General features: G+C 40.8%; 3 protein-coding genes across 5 annotated transcripts; all 3 read right to left on the reverse strand.

Moving 5' to 3' along the window:
• Nucleotides 1-43: 43 nt before the first annotated feature.
• LOC124995795 (GPI mannosyltransferase 1-like) lies at nucleotides 44-2,250 on the reverse strand. The gene is made up of 4 exons (XM_047568473.1): nucleotides 1,794-2,250; nucleotides 1,378-1,551; nucleotides 1,149-1,269; nucleotides 44-1,069 (listed from the first exon to the last, which is right to left on the reverse strand). Exons 1-4 carry the CDS (start codon nucleotides 1,962-1,964, stop codon nucleotides 816-818), a joined length of 720 nt encoding a protein of 239 aa, XP_047424429.1. The 5' UTR covers nucleotides 1,965-2,250; the 3' UTR covers nucleotides 44-815.
• Nucleotides 2,251-3,235: 985 nt separating this feature from the next.
• LOC124995788 (leukocyte elastase inhibitor-like) lies at nucleotides 3,236-13,669 on the reverse strand. Of its 2 annotated transcripts, XM_047568464.1 has the most exons (10): nucleotides 13,545-13,669; nucleotides 12,606-12,787; nucleotides 8,229-8,327; nucleotides 6,839-6,979; nucleotides 6,465-6,582; nucleotides 6,079-6,221; nucleotides 4,739-4,816; nucleotides 4,414-4,503; nucleotides 4,145-4,325; nucleotides 3,236-4,055 (listed from the first exon to the last, which is right to left on the reverse strand). In XM_047568464.1, exons 2-10 carry the CDS (start codon nucleotides 12,780-12,782, stop codon nucleotides 3,826-3,828), a joined length of 1,257 nt encoding a protein of 418 aa, XP_047424420.1. In that variant the 5' UTR covers nucleotides 12,783-12,787; nucleotides 13,545-13,669; the 3' UTR covers nucleotides 3,236-3,825. The 2 variants fall into 2 exon arrangements, with proteins under 2 accessions (XP_047424420.1, XP_047424421.1); XM_047568465.1 differs by lacking the exon at nucleotides 8,229-8,327.
• Nucleotides 13,670-14,547: 878 nt separating this feature from the next.
• LOC125024376 (leukocyte elastase inhibitor-like) lies at nucleotides 14,548-22,058 on the reverse strand. Of its 2 annotated transcripts, none has more exons than XM_047612101.1 (10): nucleotides 21,911-22,058; nucleotides 21,218-21,399; nucleotides 19,586-19,663; nucleotides 18,741-18,881; nucleotides 17,929-18,046; nucleotides 17,186-17,328; nucleotides 16,143-16,220; nucleotides 15,780-15,869; nucleotides 15,509-15,689; nucleotides 14,548-15,417 (listed from the first exon to the last, which is right to left on the reverse strand). In XM_047612101.1, the coding sequence occupies exons 2-10, from the start codon at nucleotides 21,392-21,394 to the stop codon at nucleotides 15,191-15,193; spliced, it is 1,233 nt and encodes a 410-aa protein (XP_047468057.1). In that variant the 5' UTR covers nucleotides 21,395-21,399; nucleotides 21,911-22,058; the 3' UTR covers nucleotides 14,548-15,190. The 2 variants fall into 2 exon arrangements, with proteins under 2 accessions (XP_047468057.1, XP_047468056.1); XM_047612100.1 differs by having other exon boundaries at nucleotides 18,741-18,902.
• Between the last annotated feature and the right edge of the window lie 1,309 nt (nucleotides 22,059-23,367).

Raw genomic sequence — 23,367 nt, forward strand, 5'->3', positions numbered from 1 at the left:
ATGCTATACAGTTTTATTGTTTTTTTACACATTTATTTTTATGCTTATTTAAATTCTGTGTTTTTGTACCAGTGAGCAAAGTGACGGGAGTCAAATTCCTTGTATGTGCTGTGAACACATACTTGGCCAATAAAGCTGTTTCTGATATGCTGCTTTCCTGTAACCTAAACCCTGTTCTTGTAGGATCCAGACAAATTATGTCTCTCTTGAATAAAAACCAAGTAGATGAATGCACCTTGATATAACACTTGATGGTGACAAGCTACAGTTAGCGTTTTGTCTTTCATTCTTGTGTCTATTGTGTTAGTTGTAAATATGTTGTGTATACAGTATATATAGTGATGTGTCAGTGTAGCCTTTTCTGCACTCTTGCAGAGAAGGCTGATCACAGGCTGATCACAGTGGGTTGGTGTTAGGCCCCAGACCCGCTGATATTGGACTGTAATACGTTTTGTACAGTTTCTTAATATTTCTGCCTAATGCGTGTATCTAAGCCACTCCCTCTGAGTTGGGTGTGTGGGTGGGTACGTGTAAGTATGGTATGTAAACACAACGCAGCACGTACTTGATCTGATATCTTCTTTTTTTTGAAGGTGACTTTTGTTTATGTGGCTAAAATACTAATTAATTACTACTACTAAAATAATCTTGCTGTCGACCCCACAGCCCCAGCAGTTCATTGTTTGTTCAATGCCACCATCTTCTGTCAGGAACTAAAAATGAGTAGCTCATATAACCCCTCGTTCAAGAAACAGATAGTGGAAGCTGACATCTCTGTGTTTTTCAGTTCAGTTTGTCATTTTTTTGTGCTCATCTCACATGTGATAGAAGAGTCCTGTGAGCGTACAGAAAACTCCTCCAGCCACAGTCGCAAAGAGGAGCAGCTCTCGGTTGATGAAACTTCCAATAAAAACGATGAACTTCTTCCACATCCGACTCTCCTTGTCTTTCTCCGCCCTAGTCGGTATCGTGCGCAGACTCAGAGCAATGGGTAGAGCGTATGTAATAGGGTAGATCTTCATATGAACCGACAAGCCATAGAGTGCTGCTGCACACATCAGACGCCGGCCTAGAAGTCAAAAAATAAAAAATGCATTAACACATAACATATTATTTACAATATAATCATCATTTAACCAAACCATTACCTTCCATGCAGAGTAATGTTCCCAGCACCAGGGCTGAAAGGATTGACTCTGCATTCCCTCGGCTGGATACTCCCATCGGCAGAGGGTTGAGAAGCCACAGAGAAGAGACGCGGCGTGCAGTCTGAACATACGTAAACACAACTTTATTCTGAATCACTACCGTCATGTAACCCCCCCACTTGAAACCTTATAACAAATAAAGAAAAAATGTGGTGGAAGACGGACAAACCTCGGAGCCGAGACCTCGCAGGCAGAGGATTCTGTAGATGAGCAGCCCCGACAGCACATCACACACAATGAAGAGGATCTTGCCAAACGCCGGGCTGAGGTGGATGTTGGGTGTCAAGAGCCAGGCCAGAAGAGGAGTGTAGCGGTATGTGGACCTGTTGTATGGAGACTCACCCTGTGCAAAAGGTTCCCACAAGACATCACATGAGCTCAGATGTATCATACAACCAAGAGCACAAGAGAAACAATCAGATTTACTTATGTAAACATAATTAATTGCAACAGTCCTGCAAATGTCACTCGTTAAAACTACAAAAAAATAATTATTACTCACCATGGGAAAAGATCCCTGTCATTGTTATCATATTACTTTATTACACTCTTTAGCTTTAGCACACTTTAGCACACTCTTCTTACCTGAGTAATGAACCTTGCAGCATCTGTGAACACATGGTAGTCAATATCCGTGTACTTCACAACCATGGTTTTATCCTGGTAGTCCCCATAAGCGACCAAAGCCAGCCGTATGAGGAAGGAGGCCGCGAATAGGACATGCTTTTCTGAGAGCTTGGTTATTAGCCTCTCCATCTCTAACCATGTTGGTAAACCGGATCAGCAGGTAGCAATAAGAGCCAGGTGAGCTAGTCTGAGTTGGAATACGTAAGCCAAGCTATTCGTGTCTCCTCGTCATCTCTCCTTAAATAAACGGAAGCTTGCGGTAATATTGCCAAGATGTGTTGCTAACTTATTTTTTTACAGAAGCCGTTTCAAAATATAGAAGTTTCAAATGCGATAACACGGAAGTTATCCGGAAGTGCTTCTCCAACACTATTTCCTTCTTTTTTCTTTTTAAATGTCCACCCAGCGCTGTTCGCTCAGAAGCGCATTAGCACCACCTACTGTTTTGGAGGGAGACATTCAGTTCGAGGGAAATGATTTATAACATTCCGTTTTATTTAGTTTTATTCTAAGTAATAACATTAAATAAATAAATAAATGAAAGCTTGTTTAAATATTGCTCTTGACCTTTATTTTTATTTATTTTATTTCTTTAAGTCTATGCTATACAGTTTTATTGTTTTTTTACACATTTATTTTTATGCTTATTTAAATTCTGTGTTTTTGTACCAGTGAGCAAAGTGACGGGAGTCAAATTCCTTGTATGTGCTGTGAACACATACTTGGCCAATAAAGCTGTTTCTGATATGCTGCTTTCCTGTAACCTAAACCCTGTTCTTGTAGGATCCAGACAAATTATGTCTCTCTTGAATAAAAACCAAGTAGATGAATGCACCTTGATATAACACTTGATGGTGACAAGCTACAGTTAGCGTTTTGTCTTTCATTCTTGTGTCTATTGTGTTAGTTGTAAATATGTTGTGTATACAGTATATATAGTGATGTGTCAGTGTAGCCTTTTCTGCACTCTTGCAGAGAAGGCTGATCACAGGCTGATCACAGTGGGTTGGTGTTAGGCCCCAGACCCGCTGATATTGGACTGTAATACGTTTTGTACAGTTTCTTAATATTTCTGCCTAATGCGTGTATCTAAGCCACTCCCTCTGAGTTGGGTGTGTGGGTGGGTACGTGTAAGTATGGTATGTACGAGTGGAAAGGTATGTGTATACTACAACTTATTGTACATACAACATATTTCTTCTTTGCTGCTGTATGTTTTGTGCTGTTGGACTGTATAAAGAAAAGTAAAAAAAAAATAGATTACTTATTGACAGGTAGTGTGTTGCATCATAAATCCTTCTCATTTTTTATTGATAAATACACCGACAGAAATGAGGAAAAGATCCTCTCATATAAAAGCTGATACTCATCAGGAATGCATAAAGAAAACGTGACAGACATTTGCAAACCACACACTTTTATTCCATGTGTAAAAACATGAGGATACATACAACTTCACTTCACAGAAAGAACACATGTAAGTGTTGCTGTGATTTTATCACATGCATCTTTTTGGTTAAATGCAAAGACACAAAGCCAGGGAACTGCATGTTCTGTAGATAAAGTGCAGACCACATTGAAACAAAATGCACTTACGGTTAAAAGTCATAAATTCTTTTACAGGGCGTAAGATGCAAGATAAGGCTGACTAGACTTTCCAAGTGTAGGTAGATTAATGTAGGATGACAGGCTGCAGCAAATAGGGTGGTACATGTTTTACAGACATAAAGATAACAGATTCTCGGTTAAACAGTGCATGAACTCAGTCTCCAGAAAGGCACTTCAAATTTACTGAGCCACAGTTTAAAAAAAAAAATCCAACAGTTTTTACTCATGATTCTGATGCGGAGAGTGTATGATGGTAACTCAGAGTGTGATTAGCAATGGCAAGCTTAGTTATTCTCAACATTCCTCCAGTGATTTTATTTGATTGCATTTGAGATGTTCAGTAACCTCCCTCCAGTTGAGAAAACAACAACCGATGTAGCGCTTACTCCGGGGAGCAGTAGCGGCCAGCAAACAGAACGCTCATGCTGGGGTTGTGTCGGATGAAGAAGAGGAAGGGGTGGTCGGCGATGAAACTGGACGGACGCATGGGTGCGCAGCGCAGCATCATGATGGCGCCAGTGGCGGCAGCGGCCTCGGTTCCCTCCTCGTTGACCTCCACGAAAGCCTTGTGGACGACTTCTGAGAGCACCAGGTCGTTGCCGGGAGACATGCCTGTCAGGGAAGAGAGCGAAACAGAACGTGAGAACTTCCACAGTACGTCCGTGACCATGAATGTAGTTTGATCTAGGAGGAAATCCCACCAGAGAAGTCGCTCCTCGCCATGTCGAATGCGTCCTCCATGCCCATGCTGACCAGGACACTCTTCATGTCGTACTTCTCCTCCAACTTGAACCGGGGCAGGCCCACTTGGACCTCGCCTGTATCCATCATGTCAGGGCGGGTCCACTCCACAAAGTTCTCGTAGGTCAGCGCCTTTTCCAGCTTGAGGTGGACACAAAATCCATCAGTTTCTCGGTACGTGTCTGTGGCGGCTCCATTGGGTTCATGTGCAAGTGTGTGCATGTCGTACCTTCTCCAGACCTGTAGTGCTGTCCTCTATGTCCATGGGTAGAAAGATGAGCATGCTGAGCTCCTTCTCCTTGTAAGGCAACTCCAGAACCTGTCAAACACAGGGTCGCAGACATTATAGAAACTACAGTACAGTGTTCTGGTCTTGTAACTGTTTGGTTGTTTTTGTGTATTGACGAGATTATGGTTTCACAGCGATGATATCAAATTACGGAAATCAAATTATTTACAACATCCTGCTTAATTTGATGAACAAAATGTAATGAAGGATGTAAATGACAAACTGCCTCTGCCTGTAACTGTGAAGAGTTAATTAACGGAAGTACCTGACAGGAAACGTCAGCGATGTAGGTCAAAGGGAACTTGGCTTTCTGGTGCATCATCTTCACTTGCTTGGTGGAATTCTGGGGAAAGAAGAAAAAATACAACAGAAACAGGAACATAAATAACCGGAAAATGAGTCATATGTGCATATCACCTTGATGCAGTGATGAAGGGGTGTAGGATGAGGTGAAGTCTGTACTCATAACCACTGGGTGCGGTCAGGGAGCCAACACACTTGAAACTTTAATCCGCTGAGAGCTTCAAAATACTGATTTGCTTACGCTAATTACAGAGTCGCATGTTAAATGAGGCCAAAGTTTCAAATGTTGACGTAAACATATGGTTTTCATATTTTATTTAGTCATCTGCTTCAGGCACAGCGGGTGGGTGGGTGAATGGTGGGATAGGATAAATAAGAATTTCTTCATGATTTTATTTCACGCTACCTAATCGACAAGAACTCTCGTCCAGAGTTTATTGAACATTTGGTACAATCATTTACTCCTAGCTGCTCCCTTCTTGTGCTACTATGTGCAGCTTTTGCCGGTTTGTAAAACATATCTCTACTGCTGCGACAGTGAAAACAATGTGAGATGTATTTGTCACTGGCGGGCGTATTTACTATTGAGTGAACATCACAGCTACACTGACATTCTAAAGCTGTTTATTGACTGTATTATCTGCTCAGTGAGAAACGACACAGCTCTGAAATGAATGTGGGTAGAAAAATCATGATGAATGGTTTACTATTCAGATGTTGTCAACAACTTCTTTAATGCTGCTTCCTCTCGTGTGCCAACAGCCAGAGTATCGAGGCTTGCTCACATGGTGATGACAAAATCGAGTTCAAGCCTAAATGACTTTCTATTACTCTGAGTAAAGTCCAGTGTCTGATCAGATCGGTGGTATCGCTGAAAGAGGTGTGTCGACAGACTGCTCTACCTGCAACATCATCGCTTCTCCTTTGACTCTGACGTTTAACTGTTTAGTAACCTAGACTGAAAAAGCCATGGTGAAACACTTCTTCTCGTATTGCCTAAAGTGACTTTTGACAGTGTCGTGGACTGACTTTCAGACTCTGAAATCTTTTCATTCACACATTTTCAATAAGTTTTAAAGAAAGTAGCATCAAGTGGTAGCATGTAGCATTAGGTGATTGGTTGTCACCCACCGTAAGCTTCGCTCACAATGTATTTTTCTTGTCTTACACTTCTTCTTCTGTCTTCTTCAGCTCAGAACATATACAAGGTTGTTTCTGGTTGCCTCCACAGTATTTCATGCTGTTATAGTTTCGTGTGGACGCTATTTTATGCACCAGCATTGACTAGGGTTCTTGTCTCACCTTGCTGAGTCTGAATGGAGCATCCTGTGTTTCGCTCTCCTGAAACTGCCTGTCCCAGTTTCCTTTGAAGTATATGGCGTTGACCAGCACCATCCTGGTCATGCTGTTGACCACGCCTGAGGCCAGCAAGTTCTTAATTTTATCTGGTGGGACAGGATCAACACAAAAGTGAAGCAATGCAACGTGTGACAAATCCGTGTGATTACTGAATGTCTACTGCAATGAGAATTTCCCCATTGTGGGAGTAAAGGCTTATCTTATCTTAGCCTTAATTAGAAATTACCAACGTCAAACAGGCACATTTAAAAAGATGTTTTTTACAGAAACTCATGTAATTGTTCTGTCTTCGTGACATGTTAACACACTGATAAGCGTGCGTTATTCACCTCGTGTCTGTTTCTCCACCCAGCTGTTGATGTTGAGCCTGGCTGCTTCTGCGTTTCCAGCGAAGTCCACTTTCTCCAGCTCTGCATTGTAATGCTTCCTGGTTTTCCCGAGGAACTCCTGGAACCAACCGACGACACGGTTACAGATTTCGGCCACATTAGGAAACTATTTCTTTCACTTCTGCAGCCAGAATGCTACTTTTACTTGACTTGCTCGCGCGTTGGCCTGCCGCCAACTTCCCCATTCATTATTCATTTTTACAAACTGTGGCTTCAACATTTCTTTCAGCTCCTTTCTTTCTCTCGCACAATAAGTCAGCAACGCCACACCTGCACAAGAGGATCCCTGAACAAAAGCAGGGGAAAACACGCACCTCAACAAACTGGTAGGACTGCTCCCCATACAGCCTGTTGGCCACACTGAGGGCATACGGAGCATCTGACTTGTTGAGCTCGGCGATCAGCTGGGCAAAGCTAGCGTGGACGCCGTCTCCGCTATCCTTGTTTTTCAGGCACTGAGGGCAAAGCAGATGGTAACTTTTACAAAAAGCGCACAGAGAAAACTGCAGACCAGGCCATGGGCTTATGATCCATGCTGTATAATGCAGCACAGTGTATTGATTGGTCCATAAGGATCTAGAGGGGAAGAAATTGATGACTTGGGCACATATTCATAAGAGCCCGACTGATACATTGGTTGATACTGTGTGTGTTAGGGGTAGCTTAGAAACCAACAGTATACCATATTCTCAGATCTGTCTATAGTACATGTAGCAGAGTGCTCTGTTTCTAACTAGTCTCTGCTGGAAAATGACTTGTGAAAGTTACTTTTCATTATAACTTATAACTTATAACTATCATAGCTGCCTCAGCAAGGCTAATTACTTGAATTCCCTGTGTTGGGGAGGAAGCTAGTCAGCTATAGATTGAGGGTACATACAGTACCTGAGTATCAGTCGAACTCTTTTCTTTAACCGCTTCACATCAGTAGAATTAGACAGTTACACCCCCACATGAACCATATACATTCCAGCATAAATGTACAAAATGTCAGCACTGAAAGCAAAAAAACAAAAAGAGGCCTTTAACCCTGGCTTTAAAGAACCCACGGCCCAAGCTTTAATAAACCTTTCCACACACATTGACAGTGCCCCCCCAGACACACCATCCCTCCACCACATTGTTATTCATGTGTTTGTCTTCAACTCCAACTTTATCACGAGAATCCACGATGCAACCAAGTCAGCAGGATATTATTCACTATCTCATGGAGAAAGTCATAACTGTTGTTTGCTATATTTGGTGTCACATACACAAGTGCGCTATCAGTGTACTGAAGGAAACAGTCTAATTTTTTTGTTTTTAATTATGCGTTCTTTATGTATCACAGGTTTGAGTAATTTCCTGCAAAGCTGCTAAGAGAAGATAAAGAAAAGAAAATTACAAAAAAAAAAAAAACACCATGAAGAAGCCATAAAAGGAAGAAAGTCCACATTCTTGTGTCTTATGCAATACTTTAGGCGTTGGAGCTGTTGGACACACACACACTAAACCTTCAGCAAACAGCACGCAATGAAGAATGACAATAACTTAAACCCCTGCTAAGAAGGCATTCAGGAGACTGGCAGAGAAAAAAGAGAGGAGAAGAAATATCTGGAACCGTTGCTCCACAGTGTGGGAAGTGATCCCTTCACCACATGACACCACCCATATACCTGTTAGTAATATGCCTCCCAGTTTTAAAACTGTTGGCTTTGTTACCACCTTCAGAATTTGCGGCAGTTGAGAAGAAGACTGCTGTTGCATCTGCATCTGCTGTGCTCCTCCTTCCTTCGGCTTCTCTACCCCAGTGAAGCGAAGAACCTAGAGGGGTTAGTTGTATACATTGAGTGATAATGTCATCCTCGCAGTGAAGAGTGGGTTGAGTCTTCATCCATGATGGAATAAATTAATCTTGGATTGGGACATGGTCAGAACGAATCCTTCTCCAGCACAAAATGTACAGCGGGTAAAATAAGTATTGAACATATCACAATTTTTCATACTAAACATGTTTCTAAAGCTGCTATTGACATGAAATTTTCACCAGACGTTGGTAACAAACCAAGAAATCCATACGTAGAAAGATGTATGTCAAACAAATAAGTTCAGAAATGAAGTTATGTGTAATATATGTAGTATATGGGGAAAAAGTATTGAACACATGTAGAATGGAAAGTGAAAAAAGGCACGGAAAACCAGCTGAAATCTATTAGTGATCAGAAAGCCATCATGCCCGTTGCAAATTAATATCAGGTGGTTCAGTCCAAACTGATGCCTATAAAAAGATGTGACATTACCAAGGTGTTACACAAGGAACATCTCATGATCGGTAAACGCAAAGAACTCTCACACGACTTTTGCAACCTTATTGTTGCAAAACATTCTGATGGCTTTGGTTACAGAAGGATTTCTAAACTTCTGAACGTTCCAGTGGGCACGTTTTCAACCATAAACCAGCCACGACATGGTGCTCCTCCCAAGATTTCTGACAGAAGAGTGAAAAGAATTATCAGAAGAGTTGCCCAAGAGCCAAGGATCATTTGTGGAGAGCTTCCAAATGACCTGGAATTAGCAGGTACAACGGTTTCAAAGAAAAGAATGAGCAATGACTACGCAAGAGACGCAAGACTCCATTTGTGAAGAAAAAGCATGTTGAAGCTCGTTTAAAGTTTGCTACACAATATTTGGACAAGCCTTTAAAATACTGGGAAAACAATGTCTGGTCAGATTACAGCAAAATTGAACTCTTTGGTGCCATAACACACACCATGTTTGGAGGACAAAATGCACTGCACGTCACCCCAAAAACACCACACCGACAGTGAAGTTTGGAGGTGGAACATCATGGTGTGGGGCTGTTTTTCTGCATATGGCACTGGCAAACTTCATATAATTGAAGGGAGGATGAATAGGAAAAAATGTACCAGAATGACGAAGATGAAACGAGGGTGGACATTTCAGCAAGACAATGATCCCAAACACGGAGCCAAGGAAACTCTCAACTGGCTTCAGAGAAAGACAATAAAGCTGCTAGAACGGCCCAGCCAGTCACCTGACTTGAATCCAATTGAAAAGAGTTCATAGAAGAGGCCCATGTAACACTTCAAGATTTAAAGAATGTTTGTGTGGAAGAATGGGCCAAAGTTTCTTAGTTGTTCCAGATATTTCTTAGTTTCTCCATACAGGAGGCGTCTTGAAGCCGTCATTACCAACGAAGGCTTTTGTACAAAGTATTACATATCAGTAAGCGTGTTCAATTTTATGTATGGATTACTTGGGTTGTCACCACCACCTGGTGAAAATTTCATGTCAATAGCACCTTTAGAAATATGTTTACTATGAACAGTTGTGATGTGTTCAATACTTATGTTACCCAGTGTGTGTGTTTATATATGTACATTAATCAAATTGCCCTCAGTGTGTGTACTTAATGTCTCTACATAAACTGCCAGATACCTCTCAGTCTTTGTCACAGCGTCTTGCGGCTGAACAGACGAGTTAAAACGTCACTACACTGCAACAAGATTGTACTCACCACACCCACAGCACACGGCCGCACTCTTCATACACTTTTACAGCAACAGTGTATGAACTTCGGCCTCTGGTCAGGTGGGAAAATGTGATTTTCAGCTGCTAGTGTGTTGCTCTTCAATCGCTTAATTGCACCAGCTACCATAGAGCCGAAGGTGAACAGTGTCATATCAGTCAGCGATGTTTAATATTGGATTCATTTAAGACAAATATTTTATTTCAGGACCCAGTGTGAATTAAGTAATTGCACAATAAACAAAAGCATCATCTAATATTAGAAGCATGCTTTATGATAACCTTGTTTAAAGAGCCCATGCAATAAAATTTGATTTAATATAATATAATATGTCCTTTATGAAGTCCAACAATGACATAAAAGGACAATTTGTGGGTTCATTTTAATTTCCTGGAAAACAATTTAAAAATGTTGATGACTCACCCTGCACTCAGGGGAGTATGTTAATTTTGCATCCAATAAAATGCCTTTAAGAATTTTTGAAGTCTCTCCCTCCCCTGTGTTTCTACTTTCCAGCAGCACATCCAGTTCAAACCACTGGAGGTGACCAGTGGGGAAGAATTTGTTCCCTTTTTTTTTCTTTTTTTCTTTTTTAAGAAACACATGAAATATATGAGAAAACAGCACCTGCAGTTTTATGAAGAGATTAAAGTCGTATTTTGCCTAACATTTAACTGAGTCTATGACTGAGAGTTCACATAATATCAGTCTTAACATATATTTTCATAAGTTTAAATGTCTAAAACAGATATTTTCATGTCAAGAATTATGAAACACTGACTGAGAGATTGTTTGTTTTTGCAGTGGCGAGTGAACCAAATAGTACTGCATCATGCTATTGCAGTCTGATGAGATAAGTTACAAACTCTTGGCAAAATGAGCTGGTAACACTGTGCAGATCCGCATATTTTTTTTTTCTTTCTTCCCACCACAAACTGTTTGTATGTTGGGAAAATGTTGACCAGCTGGCTAATCGACAAGTTAAGCCTACTGCTGCTATAAAAAAAAAAAAAAAAAACTGTCACAACAGGCCTGTGTTACTTTCACCTCTGCTCTCTTTCATTCAGTGTCTCTTACTCTCACTTACTTGTGAAGTCGTGAAAGTGCACGCGGTTTCAACATCACAATTCCTGTCACACATTGAATCACTCTGAATAACTGAAGCTGGAGTTCTGCCTTGTGGGAGTGTTGAAAGGTCATTTATGGGACATTAATCTTGATAATCCACCCCGTTGTGTCCTACTCATGTCCCCTGATTAAGTTCTCGGTGCAGCTTAGCAGCAGTGATCACATGCTGTGTGTGGGAAAGGTTTATTTACATCCTGTTTGCTAACAATTACTTTCCCACAAAACAGGTTGTGTCACCATCCTCTGCCTTTTTTCACTGACCTCATTAACGTTGTCGATTATCCTGTCGAACAGCCAGGTAATCAGGATTGTACAATGATTGCATCAGATGGTATGAAGGCACAAAGGGAATAAAAACATATCATATGTCTACTGCTGTTCTAATGCACTGAAGTTGTTTCTGTAACTCAGAAGCACGGTAGATTTAAGGTGAGGCCGCATCCCCACCCACACACACACACAACACACACACACACACACACACACACACACACACACACACACACACCCGAACTCTTGATTTTGATTTATTGGGGTGTGACTTTGATTTGTGGAATCGATTTGTCAGGATGTCAGTCAATGTTTTTTTAACACGGTGCTCATTTGCATCTACATTCCTACACGCCAGTAACCAAGGACCTCGCTGCTGTTTGTTCAGGTACACAAACCAGGACAGTGATTTCACAGAGGAGTCCCTAGAATGTCATAAAGTGTAACCACTAGGTTAAAGCATTAATTTGTCACATATACCAATGATAGTATGTTAGCGTAAGTCTACGTTGTGTCTACGTTGTACATGGGAGCACAGTAGGAGTGATAGATGTGCTTTAAATAATTAGCGATATATTTAAATTAATTGTTTTGGGCTAAAAAGGACTAAAAACATCCATCCATTCGGTTCTTAGAGAGTGGCTCATTCATAAAATCCCTCGCAAGCGGAGACGAGCATGTAATGCCAACTGATAACATTAATTATACGGCACATAAATCTTTATTGCCCTTTACACTTCCATGTTGTGTTCCCATGGTAACACAATACAGGGCTAGCCCCCGCCTCCCCTCCCCCACCCCAGTCAAAGTTTGCCAGGGTCAGAACAGAGCAGATCTTTGTCACAGTTGATGCTGACACAGTTTCACAAGACCGGTGATTCATGCTGGATCACACCCACGGTGATCCACTCGGGGCGTCCACTGATATCAGCTTCAAAGCGGCGTTTTCACGGAGCGTTAACGTTCAGCGTTGCTTGAATTAATAAATCACGGGTGCAATTTCACTTTTTCTCCGTGTTTATTTAGACGCTAATATGCATAATTTTATGGACGCACCCAGCGAGGCGGGTGCGGCAGCCTGCTGTGCGACCGCTGTTAATGTGTTACTTGTGGAGGGACAGGACAGGTGGTGTGCGTGTGAGGTTGTACTGCACCTCTGACATCTGCGCGGCCGTGTTGCCTCTGGCCCCCAGCATCACCATAGCCAGGGCCGAGGAGATGCTGAACGGGGAGTAGAAGACATTAGCAGCCTTGTCGTTGTCGCCCAGCTGTTTGAGCAGAGCCAAGCAGAAGGAGGTGTTCGCCTTGGTCAGAGGAGATGGAGATGCCATTGTGTCTGTTACAGAGACAGATAGCAGAGTTGTTAATCGTTGCATTGCAAACTTGGTAACAATTTTATTCAAGTAAGTATTTGTTTTTTCTACGGCAACGTTAAATCACAATTATTATTTGACAGTACACGCCCACTTGTTGCAAGTTTATTAGGTACAGTAGATAGAACAATCCGCCTTAATGTTCAGTTTATGGTGAAACAGAGTCAGAAAGGTGCCAATTCAACTGGAAGATCATTCTGGAGGATGTAGTCAGAGATGCTGTTAAACTGGATTAAACACTAAAATATTCCTGTTATTTAGCCTCGCCCATTTGCTACAATGAAGTTGTCAAAATAATACAAACGTGTCAGTGCAACGCAATACAGTGCAGCAGTACTGCAAAATGACCCGGATTTAATGCAAGACTATTCTGTTAAAATGCAATCATTCTCACTAGTGTGCCTAGTGAACTGGCAAATGTGTGTACATACCTGACATATATTCTAAAGTATGTGTGCGTGCAAGTCACAGTAATCACAGGAATACATTAAAAAAAACTACTCATTATGTAGTTGTACATATCACATTATTTTAGATAAACGTATAGACACATGTTCAGACGCTGTTAAACTATAACTTCTCAACTGTAACATAAAGTCTGTTCACCTGTCAAAATAACTGACTAGTGTCTACAGCCCCAATGAAGTAACACCAACCATGTACGAACCAAATAATCACACATCCCGCAGAAAAACTGAATGAAACGCATGGTTTACTTACTGTCGAGCTTTACCCGAGGCTGCAAGTGTCAGGAGTCTTTCCGTCACAGGAAAATTTTACCTTGACGCCTCCCTTTTATTATTTACAAACCAGACACACCCCGAAAAGAACTTCCGGAGTCGCAGTACGGAAGCCGAATGGATAAAAACTCGAACTCGCTTCCTATTGGCTAGACATCACGATTACGTTCATCACTATTCGCATGAATTCTTTCTAGAACGTGCCAAACTGGTTACTTACTTTATTTTCTGTTCTTTCCTTCTTTCTTTCTTTGCGCTGTTTTTAAGAATAAAATGTTACCTAAAACAGGATGTGAATGATGGCAGTCCTTAGTACAAGCAACCCTTTAGATTGCAGATGGGAAAACAAATGAATGAGTTTGGTGTGTGTAAATTTTCCCCTGAGTGACACTTAAAATTTATAGTGTCCCTCGGTGAAGTGGGAATTTGGGATGTTTGAAGTAATGAAACATCTTCATTTCTCCTCTTATATTGGTGTGTTTTTATTCTATTACAACTGTGGAAGGCCACAAAAAAAAAAAAACTCTTAACAATTCTTAATTTACTACAGTAATTGTACACATATGCTGTAGATCCAATAATAAAGAGAGAGAAATGTCTCAAAAGCTAAGAGAACAAGAAGAAACCATGAATCTTTCCTGGATTATACCTCTGAGATATCATGGGACACAAAAAGATGATCCTAAGACGACCATCCACCACCGACTGCTCATTTATAAATATACTACGAAATCACTGACAACACTGACAAATGTCATGATTCTGAATTTTAACTTTTTTAAGCTTGGACTTTTTTTGTTACAATGTCTTGTTAACCTATCAGACCATGTGTATTTCTATATAGACATGTCTTATCTTTTGTTCTTAATTATTGTCAGTCTTCATTTAATTGACCTTTTCTGATTGTGTCTTGCATCTGTATTGTTGCTACACTTGTGGCAACAAATTGACACCAAGGAAAGACACACAAGTACATCTGCATATTTGCCTTTACAAATGCTTTCTGAGAGAAAGAGAAACTTTATTTCAAACACTGATGCACTTCGTACTGGATGAAATAATCAAACACTGATTTTGTTATATCCAAATGTGTGGGCACCATGCAAGATTTATTTTATTTTTTAATCTGAAAGAGCAAATGGATTAACAGTGACTTATTTGTTTAGAAGCAACAACTGTTTCCAAAAAAAAAAAAAAAAAAAAAACAGGTTTTAGGCACTACAAGTGAAAATATGAATAGTTCAAAGTGATCAATTTGTAATAAATGGAAATAAACTGTGGACTGAGGTCGCCACACAAAATAATGTCACATTCGTAAACACATGGAAGCTTTGTGAAAGTGAAAAACGATGAACTTTGTGAAGCTGAACGATCAGATTTGTAAATGAATAAAAATAAAAATCTGGGAAATTACTTTGCGCATGTTCGGATGGCTCGGATTTATACATTTATTATTCTGTTTATTCATACATTTACTTCTGCATTTCCACACTTTTTCCTTTCTACGCTATAATCAATACAAATAATTTGGGTCCAGACACAGAATGTAAGCTCATGGGAGCAGACTGTTACAGACTCTTCTCCATTAAATTATCATCCATCCTTGCTTTTGATGCACAGAAGTCTTTACTCAGGGGAGCAGTAGCGGCCGGCAAACAGGACGGTCATGCTGGGGTTGTGTCGGATGAAGAAGAGGAAGGGGTGGTCTGCGTTGAAAACGGAAGGAATCATTGCAGAGCGTTCCACGACGATTACACCAGTGGCTGCGGCAGCCTCGGTTCCCTCCTCATTGACGTCCACGAAAGACTTGTGGACGACTTGGGACACGACCAGGTTGGTCGCTGTAGACATTCCTGTCAGAACAAGAGGACACTTTGTGTCACTTTGCACTCTTAGAATAGAAAAACAGATCGTGCATTTATTCCATATATCCATATGTCTCACCTGTGAAGTTGGCCTTTCCAAACTCAAAAGCGTCCACCATTCCCATACTGGTCAGGACCTCCTTCAAGTCGTACGACTCCTCCAACTTGAAGCGAGGCAGCTGCACTTCGACTTCAGTGTGGCTCATCATGTCTGGACGGGTCCACTCCGTGAATTTCTCGTAGGTTAACTCCTTCTCCAGCTAGTGTGGGTACATATGCATTGTCTGCTTAAAACTGGAACTATTTTTGTTTTTACTGCACAGCATGTGTATGCAGCATATATGTCCTACCTTCTCTAAGCCGGTTGTATCATCCTCGATGTCATTGGGGAGGAAGATGAGCATGCTCAGGTCCTTTCCTTCGTAGGACATCTCTAGGATCTGTCCAAGAACATTTGTTTTTTTAATATCATTTCAGTTTTCACTTGTTTTGTCTTGAACTCTCTTAGTTTAATATTTACAGCCACGGACAGGGTCTGTGAAAGCATACAATACGTCCAAAGCTTCCAACAGAACTGGTTCTCGGATGAAGCCAAACATTATTACAACATTTCGCTGAAATTTATTCACAAATGACTGAAATCATAAAATGCAAAACTGAAAAACAGACGTGGACAAAACATTGCAGTGGAAAATAATAATGGTGGACGTTACCTGGAGGTTGGCCTCAGCAATGATGGATAAAAGGAGTTTATTTGTCTGCCGCATCATCTTCACCGACTTAGTGTCATTCTAAAGACAAAAGTAAAAATACGTTTTATTGTTAAAACTTACGTATTGTCTCACAGACAGTTTTCACTTTAGTCATACCATTATGACCACCTCCCTAATATTGTGCAGGGTTCTCTTGTGCCTGCAAAAAAATAAATGATAGACCTTGTGTTTTGTTTGATTGCACCCTGAAGCAGAGCATTGAATAGCTAATGTCATACAGAGATCACTCCTTGCTGCTTGTGTGTTACTATCGCCATCCTGTGGTGATGAGAGGATGAGGCACTGAAGGATTCCATCAGTGTTGCTAATGAGATTTTTTTTTTATCTCATATTATACAACAAGTAGTTCCGACCAAGCGATCTGATTGGTCAATAAGACATTTAGAACGCGCTTAAATCAGCATTATTTTGTTGGTAATTGTTGTATAATCTCAATATTGTCCTCGAGGGTGTGATTAAACGCCTCGGCCCTGACCGCATCACCGTCGTGCTCAAATGACGTTAAAGCACACCCTCAAAGGTAATATTGCTTAAATCTCATAATGCACAGGTGACAGGCAGCCACATAATGTCAGTACAAATAAAGGTTTAGATTAATGCATCAATGCAACAGTTAGCCTGCAGGTCACATTGTTACTTGATTGTGCCTTGTCATGATGTAGTTGCAAGCCTGTTTGTCAACTTCACTATAATTAATAAAAGTCTGTCTGAATCTCTGTATGCTATGATTTTCATTCTAATAACTACTGTGGCAGCAACCTCAAGCCCACATTTGGACTGAATGGAAGGACATTGTCCTTCAGGTTTAATCTGGGAGCTTCCAGCAAATCAAACTATAAACACGTTAACGGCAAATATCACAGGCTCCCTTTAATTCTCAAAGCCATGCGGCATAATCAACAGAGCTCTGTCAGGATCTTCTCTCAGAGTGACTGAATGCGACTTTACATTAAATTGTGCTGGTCAAACACTGTCTTTGTTACCTTGTTTATTCTAAACAAGCCATCGGTCGTGAGCTTCTCATCAAACTGTTGGCTCCAGCTGCCTTTGAAGTAGATGGCGTTGACCAGCACCAGAACGGTTGTATCGTCCACCGCACCCGGCTTCAGCAAGTCCTTGATTTTATCTGGTGAATAGTTATGAGTAGAGCAAAAACGATCAGCATTATTACTGCATTAAAATGTTGTAAAATGTTAATGTTGCAAAATTAGGAAATGAGCCAATAGGTATTTTTTTTAAAATTAAGTAACAGATTTTCCAAAAACATAATACCCAAAGCTCGTATGGCCGTGGGTCGCTAAGTTGTGCACCACCTACCTTTTGAACTGATTAAAGTCGTTTATAAATTTTGAAAAATCTTGCTAAAGTTAGCCAAAAAAGTACACCCACGGGATTTTGTTACTTGATACCTGAAAGGAATTCAACAGTGACAGAAAACTGGAAAAGCTGGAAATAAAAAATGACAACATTATAATAAAGATTAAGGAATAATGGAATAAAGATTAAGGACAAATTCCTGAGGGATTCACAGACGCTGAAGACAATTACTGGTTAGACAGGCTACGAAAAAAAGGTTTATATCAGAGGACAGATACATGAGTCAAGTACGTGGGAAAGTAAGTCCAGAACAACACCAGGTCTTCAGGTTTCATGACGGACTGTAGACGTTGCCTGGGCTCGTGGTGCTTTACAGTCTGGCTTTTCACATTGATCTATAGGAGCCTACCTTGCGTCTGCTTCTCCACCCAGCTGTTGATGTTGACCCTGGCCTCCTCTGCGCCCTTCTTGAAGTCCACAGTCTCCAGCTCAGCATTGTAGTACTGTTTGGAGTCTGCTAAAAATTTCTTGAATCATAAAGAACACATATAAGTATTCGCAAATCAATGAAACGTCATTTAGACAAAGCCCAGTTGTATTGTGCTTCCGGTTCTTTACATACAGGACGAATTTGTCCATCCTGGTTAATAGCATAATTGCTTCATTTTATGACTATGAAAAGAGGAATGTGCCCGTGCAGCGGAACTGACTAAGATACGATAGTAGAAAAGTAAAAGCAGTAAAGCAGTTTTCACTTCTTCAGATTCACTTCTCTGATTTTGTGACAGGGGTTTCCATGTGTTCACGCGCACATGTACCTACAAAGAAGACTAACCACAAATATGATTTTAAAGTTTGAATATACTTAAATATGATCCAGTCAATGTGACTTTTTAATATATAATTTGGCACCACACAACCTCACGTGGACGCCTCGTGACCTTATTCAGGCTTAGACGGCAGCTTGGTGAGCAGCAGTTTAAGAGGTGGACGAGGAATCAAAGTCAGGACATTGTTGCTTCTGCGGTTTCAGTCGTGAATATTCTTTAAATGCTAACTCCCTTCGAGAAGCCACATTTGATATTTGATTTTTCCTGCATCTTCGAGTTTAAGAAAACTTCGCAAGGCATTCGTCTCTAAATTACAGGGCGGCGAGGATTCGGTCTCCGTCACCGACTAAATGAGGCTGATCACAATAGGCTTACACAAACACACGCTTACTTCAATGAACCGGTAGGTCTGCTCTCCGTACAGCCTGTTGGCGAGGCTGAGGGCGTACGGAGCATTGTCCTTGATGAGCGAGCTCAGCAGTTGCTTGAAGCTGGAGTGGATTTCATCCTGGGGGTTCTGGGGTTTCAGGCACTGCGAACAGCCAGAGAAGACCTGTGTGTTATAGAGAGACACTGAGACGGAGGAAAACCAACCGTACATGGCAGTAATGCTGAGGACCGGCCTTGGGGTTGGCTTACCTCTTAGATGATGACAATAGACACCAAAATCATCAGTAGTTTTGCTGCTTCGTGCGAATTGTTCTACGAATCCACTTTTGTATCAATTTGCATTTGTGTTAATTAGCGTCAGTTCGTGTAAATCTGATCATTTTGGTGATAATATCTCGATCATCTCATTAACAAGGGTAATTATTTTGAAAATTCCCCAGGATACTGAAGCCTTCAGCAGTTAAATATTGTTTATGAGACCGCCTTCACCTTTTGAAAAGAACCCAGAGACAGTAGAAAACAGACAGTTAAGTCCTCGCACCATTAACATTTAACCCAGGGAAAATGTTATAAAAACTTTGACGCAGACCAACTGGTTCGACAGTCGTCTGAAACTCAAACCACAAAAATGTAGGGAGGGGTCCTTTCAGAGGTGGTTCTGCAAATCTGCTGCACATTACGTGTCGTGCTTGTATTGCTACAATTTTCTGTGGTTTTCTGAGTCACATTCCAATGAATTTGGGAAACTGAATGATGAGCATTTCCGAATGTCAGGTTTCTTCACCAGGTGACACACCTCCCTCCATGATCGTTAATCGTCCGTGTACTGTGTGGCTGTGTTACTACCTTGAGCAGATACTGCGGCAGTCTGGTTGACTGCTGTATCTGAGTGTGCAGCTGCTCTGCCTCACTGAAGCCGAGGACCTGGGGAGAAACACGGCAACGCGGGTCACACATATTGAAATGTACGTGATAGTGGACACTAGTGGGAAACATGTGTGCATTTAATACATTTTAAGCCTCACGCTAGAAAACATAACACAGGCAGGATCACACTCTTACACTTAAAATTCCATTGTAGATTCATATACTATATTTTCTGCTGTATACTGTCTTTTTTTCACATGGAATATTTCTATTAAAACTATAATTATACCATATTATAATATAATATAAGCATGTTCCATTAAATTGACATGACAGTTTTATACACAATGATTATTCCTAACCAGATGGCAAGATTAGCAATAAACTGGAAAACATAAAAGCATTACGCATTTTATATTCTTATTTTATTATTTGCACTTTTTTCTTAGTGACTTTAACATTAGCATTAAACATTAGCATTAAACTGTCTTGCATTTATATTCTCTACCCATTGGTACATAATCTCTCACCGGTGCCAAGAACTCAACTCATTAAAGGGCACTTTGGCATGCGTGATTGAACTGCACTTTACCGACTCCACAATACAGTATAAAATGCCACATTGTACCTGGACCTGCTGGAACAGGTTGCAGTTTGAGGCTTCAAGTTCAAGTTGAGCCTAAGGTGAGATGCAAACATGCAACCTGCAGTTTCTCTCATCACCACCACTCCACAGCTGTATCTCTGTCCGTATATATAGTGTAGTAATATATAAGTATGCAAATATGCAGCAGGCTGAGGTGGGACAGATATTATCTAATCTCACTGCTGAGATAATTATTCAATAAAAAAAACATATTTAATATTTGTTAGGGTGCAGATATAAGACCCTCAGGCACAGAAGGGCTTGTTTGGAAAAAGCCTCCAGCAACAGCAGCACTTGACAAGACTGAACTGCAAAGGAAACATGTGTTTTTTTTATTGCTAAGTTGTACCTCATGTTTTACATCACAACATGTAGGAGTCATGTCTGTAATTATGGTGTGCCGCTGCGCTGTATCTGTGCATCTCTGCTCATTACTGAGAGTTTGGGAAAAATCACTTCCACTTGGGGACAATACAGTCTGTAAAGTATGTTTCTGACTAGTAAACAGGTACCATAGCTATGACTTAATAAACTACAATACTGAAGTCTAAAAGTAAAGAGATAAATAGATGGAAATTTAGAAACAATAAAGCACTTTGAGTGTCTTAAGCATTATAGCACAAATATTGCATCCAAAAGATAAAGACTAGCAGCCCTCAATCACAACCTGATGGCTTCATCTCATATCTGCTGTCGTCATGTAGCGTGGTCTAATTATGAAAATGTGCTTTCTAGTGCAGATCATTAATGGATAATAGAGGGATTTCACAAGTCTTTTTCTCCAAAAGTGACTAATGCCACTTTTTCCTGGCAGTGAGAGGCTGAATGAATAATAAATATCTACACAGATACTTTCTCCTGTCACACCCCACTCTGTCCGTGAGGTAAAAACTTTCCAGTGGAAGTTCTTGCGAAATCCCGCCTATCGCCTTAAATGCCATGCTGCGTTGCGTTCTTTATCGTACCTCTGATATCTGAGTGAATGTGTTCCCTTTGGCGCCCAGCATCACCATGGCCAGGGCTGCTGAGATGCTGAAAGGAGAGAAGAAGACGTTTGCTGCCTTGTCTTCCTCACTCAGCTTTTTGAGCAAAGCCAGAGAGAAGGTGTTGTTGGCCTTTGATGGAGGAGTTGATGATGCCATTGTGCCTTATACAAAGAAAAGCAAAAAATTGCATAATTAAAAAGGCGCCACTGCAAAATTTTTACAATAAAAATTAAGTACACTCTTATGTACCTGTGTAAACTATTAATAGCTTAGAAAAAAAATGTGTGGGATTTATTTCCTTTGCCAGTCACAGTAAAGAGCAGAATATTTCCTGTGGCTCATTCTTGATAAATGCGACAGCTGCTAAACTCATATTATCTTTTAAAATCAACTTGTATCGAGTTTAGTTGACTATTGCTGATATATTTTACGTAAAATCTTGTAAGAAAAAAAAAGAAGCAAAAAACAAGTTCTCAAGCAATTCCATCCATCCAGATATGTGAACACAGTAACTCATTTTCTTCCACTCGCTGTGGCAGACCTGATAAACCTGTGGGATAAATGTAGAACGATCTTATCTTTAACACAGACCATAAATAGAGAGCCGTTAGTCAGCCTGTCAATTATCTTTCCCCATCGTTCTTAAAACCAAGTCTCACACATCCTACTTACGGACAGAAGCTCTTCTTCAAGCCACCGAGTTATCCAGAACGTTTCAGTTGTACGAAGCTCAGTTTGAACCATCTCTCTGTTTTTTTACACGCTGACACACCCAGGCTCAAGGAGTTGGCAGGAGGTTGGCAAAGGTGCACACCCATCAGTCAAAGATACACCCATAATATTTGGATGCGTGTTCATTGCCAATGGGTGTGTGTGTGTGTGTGTGTGTGTGTGTGTGTGTGTGTGTGTGTGTGTGTGTGTGTGTGTGTGTGTGTGTGTGTGTGTGTTAAAATCGTTTCCTAACCACAGAACACAAATCCCACAGGAAAGGTGTGGATGGATGAATTAGATTAAGGGGGTGCAGGAAGAGCCCTCTGCATTTGATTAAGTGATGTTCTTCGTCCGAAATGGATACTTGTCTTTGTTCAACTCTGGAAAGCTTAAGTAAAATTGTGAAGCTGACTAAACATGGTGTGGCGTGTGCGGGAAAGAGCTGTGAGTCATTCTTTTCAGGTGCAACAGTTTCTTTGACTACGCGAGGGGGCAATGACCAAAAAAAGGCAACGGTAGAAAGGTTCCGTTTTGTATTAGTCGTATGACGTCTGATCTATTTTAAACATTTGAACTATTAGAAAATGATTAGAAATTATGTGAAGTCATTTTTCACAGGAGGAAAATAGTGTTGCTGTTTTTTTGCACTCTAACGACATAAAGATACATCACGGAATTGAATGGGATGTGAAGCATGAAAAAAAACCTTGATTAAAGTTTTTAACATAACTTTGGCAACCACAGAGTTCACACTCTTAGATTAAAAGTCTACAAATCTGAAAGGTCATACTGCTGAGTTGTGGTCTGAGTAGCTTAGTCCTCTGTGGTGCATGGTTTAGGAAATGGTATTTAGTTCTGAGAGAGAAAAACTCAGAAATGATTTGGGATTTGTTGCATGGCACTGAACGTCTCAAATTTCACAGTATCAGGGGGAAAAAAGGCCAGTTCTCTCTCTCTCTCTAATAAAGGCAAGGCACATGTACAGGCATGCCAATGTGGTACAACATTACAACCACCTTCCTATTGCGCAGATCTCCCTTGTGCCTCCAAAAACAGTGACTCATCAGAGAATGAAGATGGAACTAGAAATTGTCCTGTATGGTCTGGAAACAGGATGTTGTTAGTGGGGACCTTTGGGTCCTATGGGTTGAGGGGAGGGACGTCTGTGGATCATCCCACAGATACTTGATCAGTTTGGGATCTAGTGAATTTGGAGGCCAGGTCAACACCTTGTGCTATTCTTCATGTTTTTTTTTTTTTTTGTTAGAGTTGTTCCTAAACCGTGTCTGTGCAAGTGTCAGGCTGCATCCTGCTGGGGATGACTGTTGCCATCAAGAAGTGTCTTTGCTAAAGGGTGGGGGTGTCTGATCTGGTCTAGGTACATGTCTAAATAACATCTGCATGAATGCCAAGTCCAA

Source organism: Mugil cephalus, chromosome 18 (genome assembly GCF_022458985.1).
Source record: "Mugil cephalus isolate CIBA_MC_2020 chromosome 18, CIBA_Mcephalus_1.1, whole genome shotgun sequence".
Lineage (NCBI taxonomy): Eukaryota > Metazoa > Chordata > Actinopteri > Mugiliformes > Mugilidae > Mugil > Mugil cephalus.